The sequence below is a fragment of the Cyanistes caeruleus genome, chromosome 6 (genome assembly GCF_971803275.1).
Source record: "Cyanistes caeruleus chromosome 6, bCyaCae1.hap1.1, whole genome shotgun sequence".
In the NCBI taxonomy this organism is placed as follows: Eukaryota; Metazoa; Chordata; class Aves; order Passeriformes; family Paridae; genus Cyanistes; species Cyanistes caeruleus.
In genome coordinates this window covers 63853300-63876193 of record NC_141706.1, presented here as the reverse complement: position 1 = coordinate 63876193, position 22894 = coordinate 63853300, and the positions used below count along the sequence as shown (strand labels likewise).

The 22894-nt window shown below is 49.6% G+C and overlaps 1 protein-coding gene across 11 annotated transcripts in view; it reads left to right on the top strand.

Moving 5' to 3' along the window:
• Positions 1 to 22094, top strand: part of DAAM1 (dishevelled associated activator of morphogenesis 1) — a 101266-nt gene extending 79172 nt beyond the window's left edge. For 7 of the 11 annotated variants that reach the window (XM_086895932.1, XM_086895931.1, XM_086895930.1 and 4 more), the window contains 11 exons: positions 21 to 128; positions 5611 to 5714; positions 10886 to 10970; positions 11757 to 11863; positions 13643 to 13731; positions 13964 to 14132; positions 14886 to 14993; positions 17468 to 17528; positions 18145 to 18276; positions 19799 to 19969; positions 20566 to 22094. In XM_086895932.1, the coding sequence (XP_086752058.1) occupies positions 21 to 128; positions 5611 to 5714; positions 10886 to 10970; positions 11757 to 11863; positions 13643 to 13731; positions 13964 to 14132; positions 14886 to 14993; positions 17468 to 17528; positions 18145 to 18276; positions 19799 to 19969; positions 20566 to 20775 (1344 nt within the window). In that variant the 3' untranslated portion in view covers positions 20776 to 22094. Of the gene's footprint in view, positions 1 to 20; positions 129 to 4255; positions 4286 to 5610; positions 5715 to 10885; positions 10971 to 11756; positions 11864 to 13642; positions 13732 to 13963; positions 14133 to 14885; positions 14994 to 17467; positions 17529 to 18144; positions 18277 to 19798; positions 19970 to 20565 lie in introns of all 11 variants that reach the window. The other 4 variants (XM_086895926.1, XM_086895925.1, XM_086895924.1 and 1 more) reach the window with 1 other exon arrangement.
• The last annotated feature ends 800 nt before the right edge of the window (positions 22095 to 22894 follow it).

Sequence of the window (22894 nt, the reverse complement as noted above, 5' to 3'; positions counted from 1 at the left end):
ATGCTCCCACTGTCTTGCAGAACAAGCTGGCAGGCACTGTGTGGACCAACATAGATGACACAAAAGTGTACAAAATCCTGGACCTTGAAGACCTGGAAAGGACATTCTCTGCCTACCAAAGACAGCAGGTAACAGCTGGCCTGGGGTGGGCACACCTGGCTGAGATGCCACCGTTATAGGATCATGTGATTTCACTTGTGGTCCCAAAACACATCTCCCATCATTATTTCATACCAAAGCCATGTTTGCCAGATCCACTTCATCTGCTTTATCCTCTCCTCCATGTGCCAGAGCCTTTGCATTGAGGTGGCCATTCATGGCTCCACCCCTGCCCACACCTGACCACATGCACCCCGAAGATGGATCACTAGAAAAAAAAACACACACACAGAAAAAAAGAGACAGGGAATGTCATGAAAATAACCCCCAGATGTGGCCACAGTTGGGTAATATTTTTGGGTTGCTCTTAGCAGCAACTGCTCCATGTGTCTGTATTGGGTGGAAAATTTCTATCCTTCTCTGGCCAAGAAGGACTAAGTTTTGCCCACATCTACCATGGGTGGGTCTCTCCTTTTATTTTTGTAGTGAGCCAAGAGCAAAATGTGAGCTTTGAGCAAATATCCCAAACCAAAATAATGTCATTGCAGGCAAAACTCTCCACTTTTTAATCCACTCAAGCTCTGTAGCCCCGGTTTGGAAGGCATCAAAGCACACGAAGAAAATTAGACACATATTTTACCCCAGGCAGGATGAAAATGGGAAAAAACAATGAGTGTTTCAAGAAGGCAGGAGAAAAAGCAAGGAGGGAGGCTGAAAAAGGATGTTCACCTGCTGTACACCTGGCTGTGTTCCTGGGAGGAGAGGACAGCTTGTCTCCTGCGTGCCAGGCTCAGAGGGACAGTGTCAGGAAGGAGTGGACCAGACCCATAAGCTCATTAAGGCAGTGTGAGAGTTTGATCTGTTCCAGAGGCTAATTGAGGGAAAGATCAGGGTGGATTAGAGCAGGGCAAATATGAAGTAAGCCACCAGAAGTACGTGCTGCCTGCCCCAGTGTTTTGGGAATAGGTGACCACAGCAATGTCTCTTTCCCCCGGCATTTTTTGAGCCTGACTCATGCCTGCTGGAGGGCACGTCTGAGGACAAGGAATGGAAATGGAAGAGGAGCAAGAATAGAAACCTGAGTGTCAGCAGGACAGTTTGCCCTCAGGCTTGCCTGCCTGAGCCCATGAATCACCTGGTGTGATGCAGATTATTGCCAGGCAGGAATTTAAAAATAATTTGGCTTGGCTGAGGTCCTGCTGGATGAAGTGGCTGGTTAGGTTTGGGGCCAGGAGGAACAGGGAGATGGTGCAGAGATCTGTGACATGGGCTTCTACCCCAGATGGGATGAGGACCAAAAGGGATCTGAAAGTAGGAGCCAGTGGCTGAGGTGGGACTGGCAGAAGATGCTGTGAGCGCATCTGAAAGGCAGATGGGAAAGACAAGGCAAAATCTCCCCTGTGAGATGCTGCTGGGGCTGGAGCTGCCCTTGGGAACATGATGCACAAGTTCCTTGTGGTTCACCTGGTGGTTCATTTTGAGAGTGGAGCATGGGACACATCTCCCTGGGCCTGAGGGATGTGGTTGTCTAGCTGGAAGTGCCCAGGGTGCTCCCAGGATGGAGAGAGGGTGCGTGGCTCTGCAGCCAGTGGCAGTGCAGGCACCAGGGTGTGGGGTTGGATGTGCTCCATGAGATCAGAAGTGTTCCAGGCTGGATGGGGCTCTGAGCAGCCTGGTTGAGTGGAATGATCCCTGCCCATGGCAAGGGGGTTGCACTAGAGGATCTTTGAAGTCCCTTCAGCCCAAGCCATTCTGTGATTCACATGCAAACCACGGGGCACTGTGCACATGGTGGGGGGCTGGGGGAGTGAACAGCCTGTCCCTGAGGCACAATGAACTAAGTGTGGTTTAATAACTCACAGCATTTTCAAGCTCCAGCAAAACTTGGTTTCTGTCACGAAGAAGCAGTGGAGGAGCAGGGTTTTCTCCTCCCTGTTCCCTGTCCTGAGCCACTTGCTCAGTGATCATGCCTCTCACTTGTCCTGGCTCAAAATATCCACAGGACATGGGGCATCAGGGGCTGCCTGTCTGCCCATGCCCCCAAACAAAAATCTGAAAACGCATGGTCGGGTGGTGCATCCCTGTGGCCAGTGCCCCAGCAGGACCTGGGGACAGCAGGCAGAGGTGTGTGCAGTGCACAGAGCTCTCTGACCCCCCAGGGTGGCTCTTGTGGGGCTGCCTTTGCTGGGATTTGTCTGGTTTTGTTGCCAGAGTGCTGGGAATCCCTAAGTGCCGCACAGACCCGAGTCTTAACGATGTATTTAATTTTAAGCATCTCTTTAAATGTTTTTCCCACATCACAGGCTGGGATGTAAATGCAGGCTATTAAGTGAGCTTTGCAGCTTTTGGGAAAGGCCCTTTCCATGTGGGGAGGACAGGAACCCTCTGGGCTTCCTGGGGCTCAGCCTGGGAGCATCCCTGCCTCACAATGCATGAAACTGTTAGGAGAGCCTGTATCCTCCCAGCTGGGGCTCTGCAGATGTCCCTGTCCCCAGAGAAGGTCTCAGCCCTGCAGCTGCACAGAATACCAGCATTTACTGAAAAGCCAGCAGGAGTTTTTGGCTGTGGCATGAGAACTGGCAGTAGCTGTCTAAGGGTGTGCATGTAGGAGAAGGGCAAGTCCAGGACCATCAGGGCTTAAATTACACAGGGATTTGTGCCTCTGTCAGGGATGTCTTGAGAGTCTTCATGGGGGTAGAGGCTGGGAGTGATGTTGATAAGTAGCAGTGGCACAGTCAGGGCAGTCCTGGCAGGTCCTGCAGCGGTGAGTGATGTAAAAAAGTCAGGGCCAAGTGGAAAAAATATGTTTTGTTGAACCAGGGGCTTAGCAGTGAGCTGGGAAAGAATTCATCTCCCAAAAAAGGATGAAGGAGGTAAAGCCTTCAGCTGCTCTGTGCAAGGGAGAGTGACCTGCACAGGGGCCAGGGACACAGAGCTGGGAATTGTTTGTGGGGATGGTGACAGCACATTTAAAGCTGCTCCTCCTTACACCATCCTGCAACAGAGGCTGGATCATTGTTCCTGAGAGGGAAAGGGGCAGGGATGAGGCTGATTGAAGCAGAGAGGAAAGGTTTTTGTAGCAAACCTTTTCTCTACCTTAATGTATGAGGAGCCCACCCTCTCCTATAGCAGGGGACTGCAAAGAAAGCCACCACGTCCTTCTCCCTCTCCAGCAGCCTGGGGCAAGTCTGAGCATCTTGGCACAGGTCTGAGGGTTGAAATGGATGGAAGAGCTCCTAATTAGGGACCAGTTAAATGAAGATAAAGATACCCATTGCAGCTTGTGGATGTGCTTTGTGCCTGTCCCACAGAAGAGACTGCTGGGAAGAGATTGATAAGGGAAACATTGATCCTTAACCTTAACTGAACCAGAAACTTTTAGCCACAAGACTCTTTAGCCACAAGACTCTTGATCAGCACAGCTCAGCCAGGGGAACGAGGAAGGAAAACTCCTCTGTGTGTGTGTGTGTGTGTGTGTGTGTGTGTGGTGCTGGCTTTACTGCACCTGCCTCCAGTCTGGTGGGGGAGCCCAGCAGGACAGCCAGGTCTTGGGAGGGGCATGGTGCTGGTGGGCATTGGGGTGGCACTTGGCCAGGCTGCCAAGCCCTGGAGAAGCAGGGAGAGGGAGGAGGAGGATGAGAACTCGAGGGGAAGCGTGTTGCTGTGGCAAATGGTGAAGTTTTGCTGTAGCCAGATTTGCTCCAGGATGTGCCTCTCGTTATTTCCACTTAAGAGCCCTGTTTTTCCTGGCAGTTGTGTTGGCATTTCAGTCCCTCAGATGTGCAAGAACCAGCAATTTTCCTCCTGGCACGGCAGGCTGAGCAGCACTGTGCCTTTGGGCCAGTAGCAGGGCTTGGCCAGCATCCTCCCACCTCATCTCGTGTCCCCTCCTCACCTCTGTGCACGATGTGCCTTGGCCTGATCCATTCATGGAGCCTCCTTTCCCATCAGTTCTCCTCTTCTGCACATCCTGTAACCCACATTTTCACCTGCATCCCCCCCATTTCAGCACTGGCACCCCCAGTGCCTCCCCATGCTGCCAAACCCCCACACAGTGCACGTTTCCCTTCTCTGTTCAGTTCCCTCTGGTTTTGCCGAGATCACTGAACTGCATGTGTTTTTACTGCCTTTTTCCATGCTTCTGCTATGGCTGTAGGACTTCTTTGTGAATGGTAGCTCCAGACAGGTAAGTGAGCACCTGCAGGAGTGTGATGTGGGCAGGGTGAGCGTGGGGCTGGGGACAGGGACACAGGGACACGTGGCTGCTTCTGAGGGGGGTTAACGTGTGACAAATGGGCTTGAATCAGAGAGGTGCAAAGATTACCAGAAGGAGCAGCTTGAAGGTTGATGCTGGGGAGGCTGGTAAGGCAGAACCCACCCTCTCTGCTGTCTGGCCTGAGGTCAGAGCCAATGTCTGAGTCCAGGAGTTGGATTTTTAGATGTAGCTGAACACAGAGAAGCTCCTACCCCTGAGCAGTTTTCATTTTCAGAAGATAGAAATAAACCCACGGGCTGAAGCTCTCTGCTTGGTCAGAGCAGTCAAGGCATGTGAGAGGGGCAGCTGGTGCTGGATGACTTGGGGCTCATTTTTCATCATCTGCCTCTCTGCCCCCCATTTCATATCTGCATGTTTTCTTCATTGAAACAAGAAAATGAGTAAAAAATGGTAATTTCAGTCCTCACTCTTGGCCTTTGCAATGGCCATGGGCCAGGTCTCCTGTGCTTGTGGACATTTACGTGGACGTTCATGACCTTGCAGCTCCAGATTGTGTTCCTTCCAGAAGGATTAAATAGCCAGCTTTTAATTGATTAACCTTACTAAAATATGCAATATGGTAAATTAAAACCTGGGGCAACATGAACTCCTCGGGCAGCCCTGCAAAGCTGCTGTTGTGTAGATCTGCCCACAACCACAATATTGTTACTCATCTGCAGGTAACCTATTCAAGCAATTTAGGAGATACAGATGCTCATGCCACACCAATTCCTGCTTTCAAATCCCTTCTTTTGGGAGGATTTCACTGGAAAAGCTGCTGGTTGCTTTTACAAGTCTGATAGGCTGTGTTGGTTAGCTGGCTGGGGAGGACTGATGCATGAAGGGTGATCACAGATGTTTGGAGCAGGGGTGAGGAACAAGAGCCATGCTGAGCGTGTGCAGCAGCCCATAATGAAATACTCCATGTGAGGGTTTAATGAAGTATCACAAGTATGTATGCTAGGGAAGGGAGATGTTTCCCTCCTTCATTTATTCAGCAGCGCCCGAGTGTTTGCAGATTTTTAAATCTTCCCTGTCTGAGAAAATATTTACATTTCTAAGCAGTGGCTTCAAAGGCAGCTCTGGTTTATGAAATGCCTTGCTGTGTGTCGAGGCGAGGGGTTTTACCCGTAACCTGTGGTGACACTCCTGATTTATCATCACTGTGTATCATGCTGCTGTGTGCTGAGAGTACTAAATGTCCTTGCTGCTCCAAGACTCTTCTCCAGGCTTTTCTTCTTGCTATTTTCTTGTAGAAGGAAGATGCCATCGATGACACTTTGAGTTCCCGGCACAAAGTCAAGGAGCTTTCTGTCATAGACGGCCGGAGAGCTCAGAATTGCAACATCCTCCTCTCCAGGTATGGTGAATGCCTTGTTACCCTCTGGAGACTGGGGGGATGCTTAATGCCTTGCCCTGGGCTGCCCTGAGTGTGTTCCTCATCCCTGGTTGATGACAGGAGCCAGTGCAGCAGGAGAGCCAGTGTCACCTGAACCCAGCTATAGCCTTACACCCTCATGGTGGGGTGACCTGGAGGGGGGCAATGCCATTAACTGGGTACGTGGCAATTTGGTGACCCTGGCAAGCCCCTGAGGGGGTGGGATACCCAGTGGGATTTCACAGGAGGTGGAAGGGGATTGATTTCACCTCTTATCTTTCTCAGCCTGGGTTTTGTTTGCTCTTTGCTGGTGGTTGAAGAGGGTCTCTCTGGGCTGGGGAAGTGCTGGGTATCAGCAGGGTGCAGGGAGCAGCAGGAATTCAGGCAGGACCTTGCTGCCCACATCTGAATTTTGGGAAGGGGATGTCACCCTCTTACAGCTGCCCTGCTGCTCTGACAGCCTCCCTCACACCCCTCACCAGGCAGGCTCAGCACTGCTACCAGCAATTTAATCTGATCTCCAAAAGGCTGCCAAAATGATAAAAATTATTTTGGCAAGATAAATTACACCAATAAGACTGAATCCTGAGAAAAGGGAAACCAGGTTGTGGTGGTTTAAAAGAATGAGCCATCATCCTTTTAAAGGAGGTAGCTTGTCTACTTCCAAGTGTAACTACTTGGAAAAAACACCCAAAGAGCAGCAGAAAATGCCACTTGTTTCTGACTCACCCAGCAAAAAAAATAAATCCAACATCAGTAAAATTTAAAAATATTCTATCTGCTGTCTGGAGGCACAGAAGGTTCTGTGCCACCCAGGACTGGCCAGGATTTTGCAGCATTGCTGGTGGCTTGGGTTTGCAGCTGAATTCAGTGTTTTCCCAGACTGTGGGTTCCGTCTGGTTCATCCAAGTGGAGATGGTGCCTTGTCGGGGCAGCCCAGCTGATTTCCTTCTCTAGGAGGCTTGGAGAGGCTGATGTCTGCAAAAAAAACAAACCTCTGGGTGGGTAATTGAGCCCCTGGTGCTTCTCCCAGAGGTGGCTGGCAGCCTGTGGGCAGTGAGAGCGATGAGTGCCGCAGCATTTGGGGGTAAAACTGCCCTGTTTTTGGCTGGCTCTGCTCTGGGCTGCTTCTGGGGATTTTCATGCTTCCTAGCAGTCCAAATAAAAAAGGATGATGATGAAAGCAGGGTTTAAAGCAGCAGGCAAATGAGTATGTCTGTGGCAGGCAGCTATTAGCAAGTAAAACGATGGGATTTGGGGCACTGGCTGAGCTGCTCCCGGCGTACGTAGGCTGAGCGTCGAGTGGGTTTAGGTGTGATTCAGAGGTTTAAGTGTATATTTGGAAGTTAAGCACACAAATAGCTCCTTCAGTGGGAAGGGGAGAGACCCAAGCACTCAACTTCAAAGGCATCTTGCACGTCTTACTGAGTGAAGGTCTCAATTTCACCTCACCAGCAAACCTTTCTCTTCCAAGAAAGCAATGGCTGGAAACGAATTGCCAGTAACTAATCCCACAAAAAGGGCAGGATGGAGGTTGCTGCCTGCCTGCCTTTCCCTGTGGGCCAATTCCTAGGGGAAAAGCAGGATCAGACTTGCCCTGCAAGGTGGTCCTCAAGCCTCTATATGGCTTTTCCCAGGCCCATGCTCATGCAGGGATGAGTGGCTTTGAAGTTGCAGTGACTTGCCCCAGATGCTGTTTTGGAAGTGCTTTGGAGTTCATCCCATGGTACTCCCAGGACCACAGTGAGCTTCTCTCCCCAAAATCCCTTTGGGTGATTTGATGCCAAGTCTCTCAGAGGTGGTGTAGGGGTAAACCCCAAGCATCCTTTTAGTGTTCCCAGGTCCAGCTCCTGCATCTCCAGAGGACTCCATGAATCACTGGGCAAACCCTTTCGCCCCTGCCCATCCCAGCTGCCCATCCCAAAGCTGGGCAGAGCAGTGGGTCCCTGGTCCCAGTGTTCCAAAGGGACTGGTCTGGCAGCTGGGCTGTTGCTGTCCCACCTCACTTGCACGGCCACCACGGGGCTGAGCAGACTTTCACATAGAAAGGACCTGCAGGCTTGGCCCCTGATTTAGCTCAGACATTTGTGAGCTCACCAGGCATTGTCTGGCTCACAGCGTGGAAAGATTACGGCCAGTGAGATATTTTATCTCTCTCTGTAGATTTATTTTTTTGCCTGTTTCCCTTGCTTTGGGAGAAATTACTGCGCAGTGAGATCACTGGATTTTCCTCCAGCTTGTAATGCAGCACAAGAATATTTTTAACACTTGCTTTTTCCTTCTGTTTTTTGGAGAAGGCTTTGCTGATGTCAGTGCCTTACCATGTCTCCCTCTGTGAACCCACCATGTCCTTGCCTTTGCTCCCTGTGTACGGGTGTGTATTTTTAGTCCTGAGTTCTGCCAGATGCAAATCCACCCCTCGCTCCATCGTTTTCCGGCTGTGCTGGCGGTGAATGCCTCGTTTGATTCCTCTCTCCCGGCCAGGCGACATGAGGCTGCTGTTTTTTTTAACTCAAATGAATGTGGCTTTTCAGGGAGGGCGCGTCCCTTTCCTGGCAGAATTTGTTTTTCCCCTTCACACTTATTACGTCCTGCGCGGGGCCCGACAAAAGCCGCGCCGCGCTGGCCGGGCTGGCGAGCTGTCACCTCGCATCGCCGGGCTGCTGCCTCTAAATCCCTGTGACAGCGAGTCCTGTGACCCCCTTCCTCTCAGACGGCTCGCCTTCGACAGCTGCTGCCAACAATGATAATTATTGTGGTTATAGATAAGCTTCTAGCTTTCACTGGCCCCTTTCCCATCAAATTGTCTGAGAAGCTGTTTTCTTCTGGCGCCCCGCGCTTGCTCTCTGCTGATGCAGGGGCAGGCTCTTGTTCTTGGCACTGTCTTGGGATGATTCCTGAGAAAAGTTTGGGTTTTCTCTTTTTCCAGCCTCTGTCTTTCTAAATGTGTTTTTATTGTTGACTTTGCTTTCAATGAGTAAGGGCTTAGAAACGTCACCCTCATCTTCCCCCGCCCTCCTGGAGATGATCATGGTACTTTTCTGTGCTTTAGGTGCTGTGGATGAGGAGTAGCTGCCTGCCCACCCCCTTCTCCCAGGAGTATTTTTGCCTCCCAGGGATCCCCAAATACCCAGATTGAGTCAATGTCTGCTTTTCATCAGGGTGCAGACTGGTGTTGGTGGTCTGAGCATTCCTGTTTCTGCTTGAGTATAAAAGAAGTTCTGCAGTTTCATATCTCAGATCATGTCCCATCCTGGTCACTGCCGTTGTAAGGGACAGGTAGGGTGACCCCAGGATGTGGCTGCTTGTTACTGAAAGCAGCAGAGGGGATATTTTCCAAGGATTCTGGATTTGTTCCTTGCATGATGACCCCAGCAATTGTCTTGGCCGCTGCTCAGTGCAATCTTTGAGCTTCCTCCCCTGGCTGAGGTAGATTTTAATTCACTCCTTAATTAACAGACCCTCTCTAGGGTGCTCCCTTGGTGAGAGGGGACTGTGAGTGCAGGATAAGAAACATGGGCTCATAAGGAATGAAGATTTACTTACCAGGTCTGTAAGATGCACCTGTTTCAATGAAGCTTGAGCAGTATTGAGCAAAATATTCCAGGCTAAACCAAGCCCTTGCTACCCTGGCCTTAGAGACCAGCACCCTCCCTGTATCAGCTTTAGCGTCCAAAAGCCAACTCCACAGTCTCAGTCTGCTCCCTGAAGAGGTGTGGGGGTGAAAAACACCCTCCTTGTTTAATTACTCAGAGTGATCAAGTCAGCTCCTGATCTTCTTTTTGATCTGCTGATCAGGTTGACTTCCAAGCTCTCACATCCTGCTGCAGGGTGTGTTTCTGGTTTCAGCTCATTCCTTTGAGCCACATCCAGTGTTTCAGCATCCCTTGGCAGCACTGATCACTGATACAGGGGCCATGGGGTTCTTCAAACAGGTCTTTTCAACTCTGTGGTTTTTCCCTGCGTGCAAGTGCAGGGAATTACATTTTTTTAAACTGGATTTGTTGCAATGGCTTTAACCACAACTGCACACTGGGCGAGAGAGAGGATATAGGTAAATGGAGTTGCAGGAGTTTCTGGGCTTTCCCTTTATTTAATTACGATTATTTTACAGACCACAATGCAGAGAATAAGAAAAATACGTGTGGTTTTGCAATCAAAGTCCTTGCAGGGAGCGGTTCCTTGCAGTCAAATTAAACTGTAATTAATGGCTGCTCCAGCCCAGGAGGAGCTGAGGGCGTCTTTCCATCTCTCTGTTGCCTCAGCTCAGTGTGGGCTGCTGGCACAGAGATCCCTGCCAGGGAAGCCCAGCCTGGTGGTGCTCGCTGTGACACAGTGGTCTGTGGTTTTGGAAAGCTCCAATTTGAGGCTGCATCTTCAGTTCCTGTTGGGTGAAGTAGAGGAAGAAAAAGGTGGAGGAGAGGCTGGTTTCCAGCTTCTTACACTTCCAAGGGCATTGAATCCCCACCCTTCCAAAGAAAACCAAACTTAGGGGTTTCCTGAATGGATGCTGAACATCCATTTGCCCAAATTCTGGATTTCTTTCTTATTTTTTCCTAGAGGAAGACTCCAGCCAAAGGTGGTCAGGAAAAGTGGGAGAGACAATTTTTAAATCCAAGAACAGCAGTGGAAATTGGCCAGATTTTCCTTCAGGGTTGTAGCAGTGGGTTCAGGGGCAGTGCTGAGCTGCACTCCTGAGGCTGGGCTGGGCTCTGTTTCCAGCGGGAATGTAACCTCACTGGCCCTGTGGCCTTTGGGGGTGCTGGAACTGCAGGAGCAGCATTGCTATGGGCAAGAGTTACATCTGAAAGCTGGATATTTAAAGTACTGCTTACAGTCCTTACATGAAGTACTGTAAAGCAGGGAGATAGGGAGTGGCAGCTGCGGTGTGGGGAGGGGGAATTGGCTGGGGGGGTTTGACCCCTGTTTGCAGCAGGGCCAGGGCTGCTCAGTGCTGTGCTGAGCCTTGGCAGAGCACAGTTCTGCCATGTTTCTGACACATCCTCCTTCATAACATGCTGGATAAGCTGTTTGTGATGCTGCTGCTGGCTGGGGGTTCAGCTGTTGGTGTTGCAGGGATGTGTAAGGAAACGCTCCTGAGCCTTCCCTGATTGCTGGGCTGGGAATAACTCTCCTTTCCCTCCACCTCCCAGGCTGAAACTCTCGAATGAGGAGATCAAACGGGCTATTTTGACAATGGATGAGCAGGAGGACCTCCCAAAAGACATGCTGGAACAGGTGGGCAACGTGTCTCGTGCTCCTTTGTGGTTGCCTCATGCTGAGACAGCGCCGTGCCAAGTGCTTGGGACCAAAGCATGGCTTTGAGTGTGCTGGGTCCCAAATTATTTACCAGTCACATGTTGAAAACCCACCCAGGTAGGCTGGAGCAGCAGGAAAGCAGCTTGGCTGTGGCATCAGTGCTGGGAATAGCATGGCCCCCATGTGCCACTCCTGCACCCAGCTGTGCCCTGGGACCCCAAGGTGGGGCCATTTCCCCTTTCTGTGGCTCCAGCTTGAAAACTGTGCTCAGTGGTGGTTTATTTTTGAAAGGTTAGACAGTGTTTGTGCAGACCTGAAAAGGGGAATCCCATTTTCACCCGTTCTGAATCCCTTTGGAAGCATATTATTCACCTGTCCTTAAAGCTGAGCTGGTAATTGCACTTTGAGCAGAGATGTGGGAGGATTCATTGCACAAAATTTCCATTTGCTAATAAGTAGGGTTGCAGCAAATGGGAATCCCTGACTGACATCTCCTCTGGCAGAGCTGATGTTGAAACCTCCTTAGAGCAGACTTAATTCATAGTAAGAGCTGAGTGATGGCAGGGCAGAGGCAGGAGACACTGATGTGATGGAGTAATGTGAGGAAGGTCACAGGGACAGCAATTACACTTACTTCACAGGTGCCTTGGGCTCACTGTCTGCACATGCTAAAAAGGTGTTAGACTCAAGGACATAAATCACTTCTTAACTCCTGAAAAAGTGTGCCTGGGATCTCATGTCCACTGCTGTCTTTCTCCTGTTCAGCTCCTGAAGTTTGTTCCTGAAAAGGGTGACATTGACCTGCTGGAAGAGCACAAGCACGAGCTGGACCGCATGGCCAAGGCTGACCGGTTCCTCTTCGAAATGAGCAGGTTGGTGCCTCAGGGGACACATTTTGGCCAGTGGCTGCACAGGCCAGTTGGGAAGTGGCTGTTTCACAGAGCCTGCTTGGGAAATAAGCCCTTCTTACTGTTTTTCACATCAAGAAATGAGTGGGCCAAGAAGGCAGGAGGGCAAGAAAGCTGCTCCAGATTGTAAGGATAATTTGTGATGCTGTGCTCCTAAATTCAGGATTGTGCTCCCATACAAGCAGCAGCTGGACAGAGCAGGGGAGAGGGATGAGAAGATGGATTTTGTGGTGGTTCTGGGTTGATGGTTGGACTAGATAGATGATCTTGAGGGTCTCTTTGGACCTTGATAATGCTGAGATTCTCTAATCTAATCTGGCTATGTGGAAAGTGTCCCTACAGGGCAGAGGGGTTGCAACTAAATGATCTTTCAGTCCCTTCCAGCCCATTCTATGTTTCATTGTGGCCCAGGTGGGAAGTGCTGTTAAAATGATAACATTAACTCCTTTCCCTTTCATCCTAATGAATATTCAAGCCTGATGTATGTACATTTTGCCCTGCTGTGTAGATGAGTCCCAGCTCTCACCTCAGGACTGACTCATCCCTAGGGCTCCTGAGACTATATGAGACTGAAAGGAAATGTCATTTCTTCCTGCTCCTGGCAGCAATCATGTAAAACGTAGGAGTCTTCAGGGATGAATAACCTTATCTATTGCATGCACATCCTCTAGAGGTGCTGGGTTAAAATCTTGAAGCTCCTTATTTAAATTGAACTGAGCGTTGAGCTCTTTGAATTTCTTAGCTGAACTTCAAGCCAGTCACTTGTTGGCAAGGTCAGCGAGTTTTACAATTTGAGATTGCACTGGGAGATCAAAAATAGAAATGCTTCTGTCCTCCCCAAGAAATGAACCGATGAGCACTGCAGTGATGTGCTGTGTGGTTGCTGAGTGTCAAAGGCATGCAGGATGGAGCTGTGAAGTTCAGACCTGAGCCCTCAGGGCTCTGTGATGCTCAGAATTAGCTTTTCTATCACAGGTCACCTTTCTTCTTCACAGACTCTCACCTAAGTGTTGCTCCCATGCTTTCTTTCATTGGAAAGCACAATGTGCTGATGCAAACGTTTTCCCTTGATTTCCAGCACGGCTTTTTAATTCTGCCTTGTGGTTTGTAACCGAGTGTGATGTCTCTGTCACCTCTGATTAGTACAACAGCGTAGCTCATGGCCCTGTGTGTGAGCATGTTTCCCATGGGTCCTTGATCCAAGTGACTCAAATCAGACTGCCACGTGCTCAGGAGTGAGATCTTGGTTAGCATAAACACAACTGACATGAGCAGAGCCATCACTGACTTGCCCAGGAAAGAGACTTGCCAGCCCAGCCCATCATTCTGATCATCAGAAGGTCCAGTTTCATTAGTTCTGGTTGTAGGTGAGCTTTTCTCCAGCTGCAGCTCATCACAAAGCCATGGGGATCTCAGACCTCATCAGCACCTTTGCTTAGGAGTGGCTGTGAAAGAACTGTTTGTTCATACCAACAGGGTGTAAAAATCCACTTGTTGAGCCTGCTGAGTTAAGGGGATAGGCTTAAGTGTGTGCTTTAGAACCCACGGGGATCCACCCCAGGACAGCTGTAGCTTCAGTTGTCATTTTTTTCCCATCCCAGCAGTTTCAGGGAGAAAAGGGGTCATTATTTTTTAATCACCCTGGCTCAAGCATGCTTTGTAAGCACAGCTGTAAGCAGTGGAGCAACAGAGCTCTGCCTGGAGCAAGCAAAGCTCAACCTGCACCTCCTCTTTGTTTTCCAGGATAAACCATTATCAGCAGAGGCTGCAGTCCCTCTACTTCAAGAAGAAGTTTGCAGAGAGAGTTGCAGAGGTCAAACCCAAGGTGGAAGGCAAGTGACCAGACCTTCTGAGGGACCCTGTGCTAGCACAGGGACCACTCCCAGGAAAAGCATCCTCTGTGCCAGGATCAACCTGGTCCACATGGAACTGGCACTGGGAAGGGGAAGGGGAGGGGAAGGGAAGGGAAGGGAAGGAGCTGGTGGTCACTCTCTGGGGGTACTGAAAGGGTTGCTGATGGGCTGTTGTGGCAGGGGGTAATGTCCCACCCCTCTCTGCTTTCAGCCATTCGTGCTGGCTCCAAGGCAGTGCTGCAGAGCACCAGCCTCCAGCAGCTCCTGGAGGTGGTCCTGGCCTTCGGGAACTACATGAACAAGGGCCAGAGGGGCAACGCCTTCGGGTTTAAGATCTCCAGCCTCAACAAGATCGCGGACACCAAGTCCAGCATTGACAAGTGAGCAGCCTCTGCCCTTATCCTTGGTAGCATCCATGGGCCCCAGGGGTGTTGGGGGAATGCAGGGGTCATTAGCATTACCTCTGGGACATGGGTAGGTGGGAGCAGTCCCCTCCTCCTGCTGCCCAGTTTGGCACATCCAGTGATGTGGGTGTGCATTTTTTGAGCAGGACAGCTTTCAAGGGAAGCCAAGCTGCAGATCAGCATGGGGATTGATGAGGCCTTTCCTTCCTGGGCTGGCTAAACTTCAGCCAAGGCTGATTAGGAGGATCCTCTTCCAAATGCTTTTTAACCCCTTTGAAGGGGGTTGCCAAGAGCCAGAGAAAGGGTTTCCAGGGGCTTTTCTCTGCAGGAACTCCCTCTGCCACTCTCCCATGCTGATGCAGCCATTGCCTGGTCTGCTCTGCCCTGCTGAGCTCTGTTCACAGATCAAGAGGAGTTGGTTCAGGTCTCAAAACTGCCTGATCTCATCCATCAGTAAAGACAGTGGAAGACAAGAGCAGTGACACTCAGGTCACCTCCCCTGGGTTCTTCCTGTGGAGAACCCTTGCTTGCAGGGACCAGGCTGCTCTGCCCTGTAGCTGTGCATGGAACAGACCCATGCCATGACCCCACACAGGCATCAAGCAGCATCCTTGCAGAAATCCTCAAATAGTTCATTACTATTAGGGTTGGGGTTTAACCAGGGGGTTTGGCTGAACAATGAGCTCCCCAAGAAGCTGCCAGTCTGACCTCTGTGCTCCTCTCTCCCAGGAACATCACCCTGCTGCACTATCTCATCACTGTCGTGGAAAAGAAATATCCCAAAGTCCTCCGCCTGCACGAGGAGCTGCGAGACATCCCGCAGGCAGCCAAAGTCAAGTAAGCAGGGGTTTTGGTGGCACTTAGGCAGCACTGGTAGCACCTCTCCCCTCATTTCAGACTGCTTTTCCATGTCTCCTCACCCTGGCTCACCCTCCTGGCCTGATCCTGGCTGCTGGGCTCTATCCCATGCCATGGCCACACTCAGAAGCAAACATCACTTGGCGGCTCTAAATCACAGCCCTTGCAGCAAAGGCTCTAAACTTCTGAGCTTGGGGGAGGAGAGCTGCTTGGAGCAGCCGCTTCCTGTTGTTATCTCACCGCAAAAGCATTTAATTAATTTCTAATGGTACATTAAGTAAGCTGGGAGGAAGCGGTTGCGGTGTGGCTGCAGATAAAGGGCAGCTGTTTATCTTCATGTGCCAGGGAGCCTCTGCCTGCAGCATGGGCAGGACCTGGCAGCTCTGTCAGGGACTCACCTGCATCCAGGTCCTGCCTGCCCCTTGTTCTACCAACATGGAGTTTCTGGGGTTTGCAAACAGCTTTTTAACCCTGCCCGGTGACCTGTTTGGAACAGGCTGCCCCAGTTCAGCAAAGCCCTTAGACACAGCCTGAACCTTTAAGTTCAGGAGGAATGTGCTATTGCCCTGCAAAGCCCTCAAGTATGTGCTGAGGTACCTCTGAAATCAATGAGGCTCTGTTTTGGTTAACTCCAGCAGGAGCTTATGGGTTTTGATGCTTCAGGGATGTGAGCAGCAAAGATCACACGTTTCTGCAGCGCTTTGTGTTGGCTGTGGACATGAAAAGGGCTGAAACTGCACCTCTATATAGACAGCATGCAGCTAGAACTGGTTACCCAGAGAAGTTGTGGATGCCCCCTCCCTGGGAGTGTTCCAGGCTGGGTTGGATGTGGCTCAGAGCAGCCTGGGATAGTGGAAGGTGTCCCATGGCAGCGGGGTTGGAACTGGATGGGCTTTGAGGTCCCTTCCAACCCAAACCATTCTATGATGCTATGAAATGTACATGGAGTTTGCAGTGGCTTGAGGGTCTTCCAAGCTTCAAAGGTCTGTTGTAGCAGTGGTGGCTTCCCAGATGTGTACTGGGCAAAACAAGGATCCTCATGTATAAAATGTAAAATAATCATCAGCCATTGGGATTGAGCACAGTGACAGGATAAATCTTGGTTTGTGGGGAAGAGTGTTCTTCTGCCAGAGGGTGGTTGGGCACTGGAACAGGCTTCCCCAGGACAGCAGTCACAGCACCAAGCCTGACAGGACTCCAGAAGCATTTGGACAATGCTCTCAGGCACAGGGTGGGATACTTGGGGCTGTCCTGTGCAGGGCCAGGAGCTGGACTTGGAGATTCCTGTCAGTCCCCTCCAACTCGGGATATTCCATGGTTCTGTGGGGGAATGCAGGGGTCATTCCCCTGCATTCCACGGTTCTGTGGGTGTGTGGTGCTCAGTTTGTAGGCATCAGCTGAGGGCATGGCTGAGCAGGCCATGCTCCATGCTGGTGGAGACTTGGCTTTCCCATGCTCCTGATCTGCAGCTGTTGTACAGGCACATGTATGGGAAAGAAAACGCCTGCACAGAGGGTTTCTTTACCCCCTAAACTTTATCATTTCGCTCTAAACTGGACACCATATGTAACATTTGGGTTTGGTCCAATCAAGAGTGAAACCAAAAAGTTTCTAAAGCTCTGGAAAACCCTAAATTCCCCCCAGTCCTGCAGCTGTGAAGCAGAAATTGCTGCCTCTGTCAATCCCACCACTAGTAATGAACTGCTGGAGCACAGGGCTCCCAAAACTGCATTTTCCCAGACTAAACCTGCCAGGAATGCTTGCCCCATGACCCAGCATCAGCATTTCCAGGGACCCCAGGCCTTGCACAGACACCCCTGGAAAGGCATCAAGCCTGTGGTCACCGAGGCTTTGTGAGAAAGCTTCCCCTCAGACAAAGTGGTAGAAACCCATAAGCACTTGAATTTGAAGCTCATCGGGGGCTCGAGCCTTGTGTAAACAAAGCCAGCTCCAGACATGGTGATTTATTTTCATTTCTCTATATTTGGGCTGTCTCCCTTTGTGAAAGCCTCGCTGCTCCTCGGAAGGATGCTTTGCCTGGTGTTCACCCAGCCTTGGTACCCTGAAAAACTCTCCTCTGTGCACTGGGACAGCGATCCCATCTACTGCTGGACCTGGAGAGAAATCTGTGCCCAGCAAGGCCCTCTCCTGAGCCATCCTTTTGCTTGGAGAGGGCTGGAGGCTGCTGAGCTTGCTAAACCTGCACAGTCCCCTTGATTAAAAATACAGAAAAGCACTTTGCTTTGAAACAAGCAGCTGCAGCCACTTTGAGATTGTCCCAGCTTAGAGGCTGTCAGCCTGATTTGCTGCTTGAGACACGCTGGTCTGCAAAAAGGAGGCAATGTGGGCAGGGTTTTGGGGTCTTCTCAGTGGGAAAACCACAGTCAAGTTGGTCAGAGAGCTGTAGATTTTGCTGGAAAAGCTAAAAATTAACATCCTGCTATTTCCAACAGCATGACTGAGCTGGAGAAAGAAATAAACACTCTGAGAAGCGGCCTGAGAGCAGTGGAGACTGTAAGTATTATTTAAATCAAGTATAGTTCAGCCTGGCTCTGAGCAGCACTGCATCCCTCCTTGGGGAGGCAGGCCAGGGAGCTCCCAGCTTTTATCTCACATCCTGGAGATCTGCATGTCTTTCCTTCCTGCCCTGCATGTGTGCCTGGCTGTTTTGGCACTGAAGTTCCCATGTGTGTTCAGGCACATGCATGGTTTAAGTCTGATACATCCAGGGGGGCTGAGTAAGCCCAGTGATGATGCCCAGGGAGGACCTGTGATGTGCAGAGGAGTCTCCCCTTGGCTGTAAAACCACTGAGGGTTGGGGAGCACTTCTGCAGCACAGCTGGAGTGGTGATGAAATGGTGGAGGTATCCCAAAGGACTCGCTGTCTTGCTGAATTATCCTGCTTACATAAGCTTTCCTGCAGGATTTGGCTTAAAAGCTTCAGGCAGTGTAATCCAGGGTGTCAGCATGGCAGGGGGAGCAGCAGTGGTGGTGCCAGCAGAACCCCTGGCACTGATTGGCACTGATTCAGTCACACTCCCAATGACACTTCCAGAGGCCAGTGGTATTTGTGTCTCTCATCAGCCAGGGCCTGACCAGATTTACCTTTTTTTTTTTTTTTTCCCCAAAGGAGCTGGACTTCCAGAAGTCTCAGGTTCAGCAAGCAGGTGACAAGTTTGTGTCTGTCGTCAGCCAGTTCATCACACTGGCCAGCTTCAGCTTCTCAGATGTGGAAGATCTCCTGATGGAAACAAAAGAGCTGGTAAGGCCACCAGTGTCCTTGAGATCTGAGCAGCTTTTCAGCCTCTCCTCCCTGGCTGTACCCCCTGTCCAGCTGTCATTGTCCTTCTGACCCATGTTTGGGCATTATGATGGACCTCCCTGAGGCCATGGCTAGCTCAGGCCACCCTTTTGGCCTGTTGATGGTAACCTGGCAGAGATGTTCTCTGCAGTGAGTTAGGACTGGTGACAAATGCTCAGCAAACTGTATCATCTTCTGCTGATTTGGCTGGATCTGGGGGAGGAGGTCTGCTCGTGGTCCCCAGCATCTGTGGAAGTCCCCTCTGAAGCAATTTTCCATGGTTGTTGGAAGGGATGGGCTGTGTGGAGTGCTCCAGCTCTTTGCTTTTAAACACGTGTCCAGATTCAAGTTGTGTTCCTGTTTTGTCTTAGGAAAGCAGAAACATCCCTGTTTTATAAACTTTATATCACATGAGGAGAGCATTTTCAGCCTTCCCTCCCCCACCAGATTCTCTTGTAACATGGCAGAGAATTGTAAGATCTTGATTAAAATCAGCAAGATTAACCTCAATTATATTGACTTATATAGTGGCACTTCTCAGATTCCTCCCTGCATCTTGAAGTGTTAAGTTTCTTAAGTAAACAAAGAAATAAAAATGCACTAAATGTCTTTTGAAGAGCCTGGGGCACCCCTGCAAATAAAACTAAATCATACAGGCAGGCTTTAAAAATGTTCCTCTTGGTCTACCCTGCAATATCAAAGCAACTAATAAATCTGTTGGTGCTTTGATTTTGTTTTTCTTTTCTTTTAAGCGTGCTTATCTCCAGAATGTGCCTTCACAATTTTAACAAACTTTCTCTGCACAAAGAGTCTCCTTCAGACTGGAAGTGAGAACAAAGAGTGTCAGTCCCAAGGACAACTCGGGGGCTGCTTGGGGACCAGGACACATTGGCAGATCGTGGATGTCCTGTCCTGACCTCTGCTACGGCCTCATTCGACTCCCTCACATTAATGGTGTGCAAACAGCACAAGAGGCCAGAAAACTCCCTATTTCCCTGCCCAGGGCTGTGCCTGAGCCTGGGCAGAAATCTCTTTTAGAAGTTTCACCAACACATTTGGTTTCAATAGCAGAGCATGTGGCAATGATAAATAATACCCCAAAAATACTTCAAAGAAAAACTTAAAAGTGCAAGTTTCCCTTCCCCTGCCGTGTTTACTATTAGTTTTATGTCTTCAGTCCCACAGTATTTTGCTTCCTTGTTTTTACTGCTGCTTAGTTAATAAAGTGGAGCTGGGGCAGGGGAGGTTCAGCAGAGCCAGAGGCAAGATGGGGAGAGGGGGCCTGATAGTGATCCAGGTCTTGCAGGGCAACAGGTAACGCACCAGGTGATTTATTTCAGGATGAAATCAAGGCTTGATGAGGCAAAGCCCTGCTGTGTGGTATGGCTGCTGGAAGTGTTTCACTCTGCTCCATCAGGTTGGAAGTTTCACCAGTCCAGTGGATTTATCCAAGACTGATGCACCCCTGTCTTCTCTGTTCCAGTTTTCCAAGGCTGTGAAGCACTTCGGAGAAGACACAGACAAAATGCAGCCTGATGAATTCTTTGGCATCTTTGACCAGTTCCTTCAAGCTGTGACCGAGGCCAAGCAGGAGAACGAGAACATGAGGAAGAGGAAGGAGGAGGAGGAGCGCCGGGCACGCATGGAGGCACAGGTGAGCACACACCAGCAAGTCTGGCAGCACCCCCAGGGCACCTGGGAGTGGCAACCGTGTCACGATGTCCCCGTGGTGGTGGTCAGGGTGGCATGGGGAGCACTGAAAACCAGAAAGGGAGCTTCTGTGGTCTTAGACCCACTGGCTTTTGGCTTTTGATTACTTGATTAACTAATGACTTTGGGCTGGTGAGGTCTTGCAGCTGAAATGTGCAGCAGAGCTGGTGCTGTCTGTCAACTGCTGTGACCCACGAGCAGCAGCCATGGGGCTGTGACTCGCAGCTTGTATCATAGAATCTCAGAATCATAGAATGATTTGGCTGGAAGTGACCTAGTTCTAGTTTCATCCCCCTCACTGTGGGCTTGGACACCTTCCACTTGACAAGGTTGCTCCAGGCCCTGTCCAACCTGGCCTTGGAGCGCTTCCAGGGACGTGGTCTATCAATAACCCTGACCAGCTCCCATGTGCGAAGCAGTGGGGTGGGAAACCACCCTTGTTCCGTGATTTTGGGGATCACCACACATGTGTTGGACACCCCCACAACCGCCTGTGCGAGACTGAGACGCTTTCCTTTCCCCCGCCACCACGGCCTGCAGCTGAAGGAGCAGCGGGAGCGGGAGCGCAAGGCGAGGAAGGCGAAGGAGACCGGGGAGGAGAGCGGCGAGTTCGATGACCTGGTGTCGGCCCTGCGCTCGGGAGAAGTCTTCGACAAGGACCTCACCAAGCTGAAGCGCAACCGCAAGCGCATCACCAACCAGCTGGCGGAGAGCGGCCGCGAGAGGCCCGTCACCAAGCTCAACTTCTGAGAAACAAACTGGCAACAAAACCCGGCAAAAGACACGTGGGTCAGTCTTTCTGAAGTGGCTGTGGTTTTTGGTTGGTTTGTTTATTATTATTATTATTTTTTTGTTGTTGTTTCCATGACACTGCCTTGCGATTCGAAGCGGAACAGTGGCACGCTCTCTGTCCCCGCGGGCGAGCGTGGGTGTGTGTATATACTGTGTATATAGTCGGGTCGGAGGGGTGTGGAGGGAGGTGCGTGGGCAGCTCACGTTGGTGAGTGCCAGCACCGACTCCTCCCCGCTCCAAAAAGTAGTTCTCCCCATGCACAAGCACAATGCCGTGTCCGTGGAGCAAGAGAGGACCCAAGCCGCCGCCGGTTGTCCCCGTGGCCCCAAAGCCAACGGGGAGAAGCTGCCTCCTGCTGCTCTCCTGCTCAGAACCCCCAGGGGCCATTTGCAGGGGGACGCCTTGCACACAAGCCAAGCGGTTTAAAGAAGAAAAAAAAAAAGCAAAGTTGACTGAACTTTAATGGATTGTTTGTTTGTTTGTTTTCTCTCATTGTTGTGATTATTCTGGGAAACTCGCAGATCTGCGCGTTCGCGCTGGCTCCCGAGCCCGGCGCCGCGGGCGCTCCCAGAGATGCTCTTCCCGTCATCCTTGGGAAATGCTCTTTTTCCTCCTGCTGCCACCTTGCTAAAGGACAAACTTTACCCCAAAGTGCTTCTCGCTGTAACGCCACACTGATGTATTTATACTTTTGCAACGTTTTCTGGCCCAAGACGGTGGGAAAGGTTCGGTTCTCGGAGGAGACGAAGAGCACAAACTTTCGCGTTGTAACTTTTGTTCTTGCTTTCTGTTCAATGGGACAAACTGTATCCTCTGTCAAGGTGGGTCAGGACCAAATGTCTCTGAAATACAAAGGGGTTGGGGTAAAACCCACCAGCTTTCACCCACCTTCTTTTCCTTTTTCTTTCTCGGACACACAGAAGCAGCGATGCCAAGAAACACTCGTCTCATAGCCAGGTCCTTTTTTTTGACTGGTTTGCTGTTCATTGTCATTGCAAATTTGTAAGCAGAACTACCTGTCAAATGTCAGTCCAAAAAAAAAAAAAAAAGACAAAAAAAAAAAAAACAATAATAAAAGTAATTCAGAGCTCTCAGGGAGTAATAATTTAAGGGTTTAGAAAATTAAGAATTGGAGAATAAAAAATAACCACCATTAACATATTAACATTTCTATTCTTAAATTATGCTGAGTATATAGAGGACTGTTACTTTTTACTTTTATTTATTTGTGGTATGTTTTTTAAGAAAGCAAAACAAAACCTTTTTATACCACCAATACTTTTGTGATCTTTTTTTTTTTTTTTTAATTTGTTTGTTCTTTTTCCTGTGGAGAGATGAGTTTGTCCCTGTTGCACTAGATATTAACACTATTTGAAATAAGGTTGGTTGTTCTTTTTATTTTTTTTTTGTCAGATAATCGGTATTACTGGTGGGGTATGGGATGTCAGTTAACTATATGTACTGTATAGCAAAAGTGCTGTTTAAACTAATTTGTATAGAAAAAAATATGGTTCTAAGCACCTGAAGGCCACAGGGTCTGTGTGCTGAGTGAAAGCTGTGAAATCTCTCTCAAAGCAGAGTTGTCAAGAGCTGTGGTTTTACCATTTTGTTCTTTTCTTCATTGCAACATTTAACGCACTGTAGATTTTAAAAAAAAAAAAAAGAAGAAAAAGAAAAAAGAAAAAAAAAAAGACTTTCTGAGTAGCATATAAAGCAGTAATAAATATAGCAGGTAAGCTCAAAAATAAAGTCCAGCACCTCATATCCAAGCAGCTGCAAAACCTGCAGATTATGTTCAAAGGTGGAGTTAAGCACTTTGCTTTAAGAAGGAGGGGGAAATAAAGACAAAAGGTAATGATAATACTATTCCTTAACTAAAGTGCCTCTATTTATATTTTTTATTTATGGCTGAAAAAAAATGGGGCTGATACAATTGAGGGAATGGACTATGGGGGGAATTGAAAATATATAAAATAAGAAGGAAAAAAAAAAAAAGGTTTAAAAAAAAAAAGTTTGGCTTCTGATGGTTTAAGGAATGGTTGGTCACATGTGTTTATTAATTGGACAGGTGGTGGA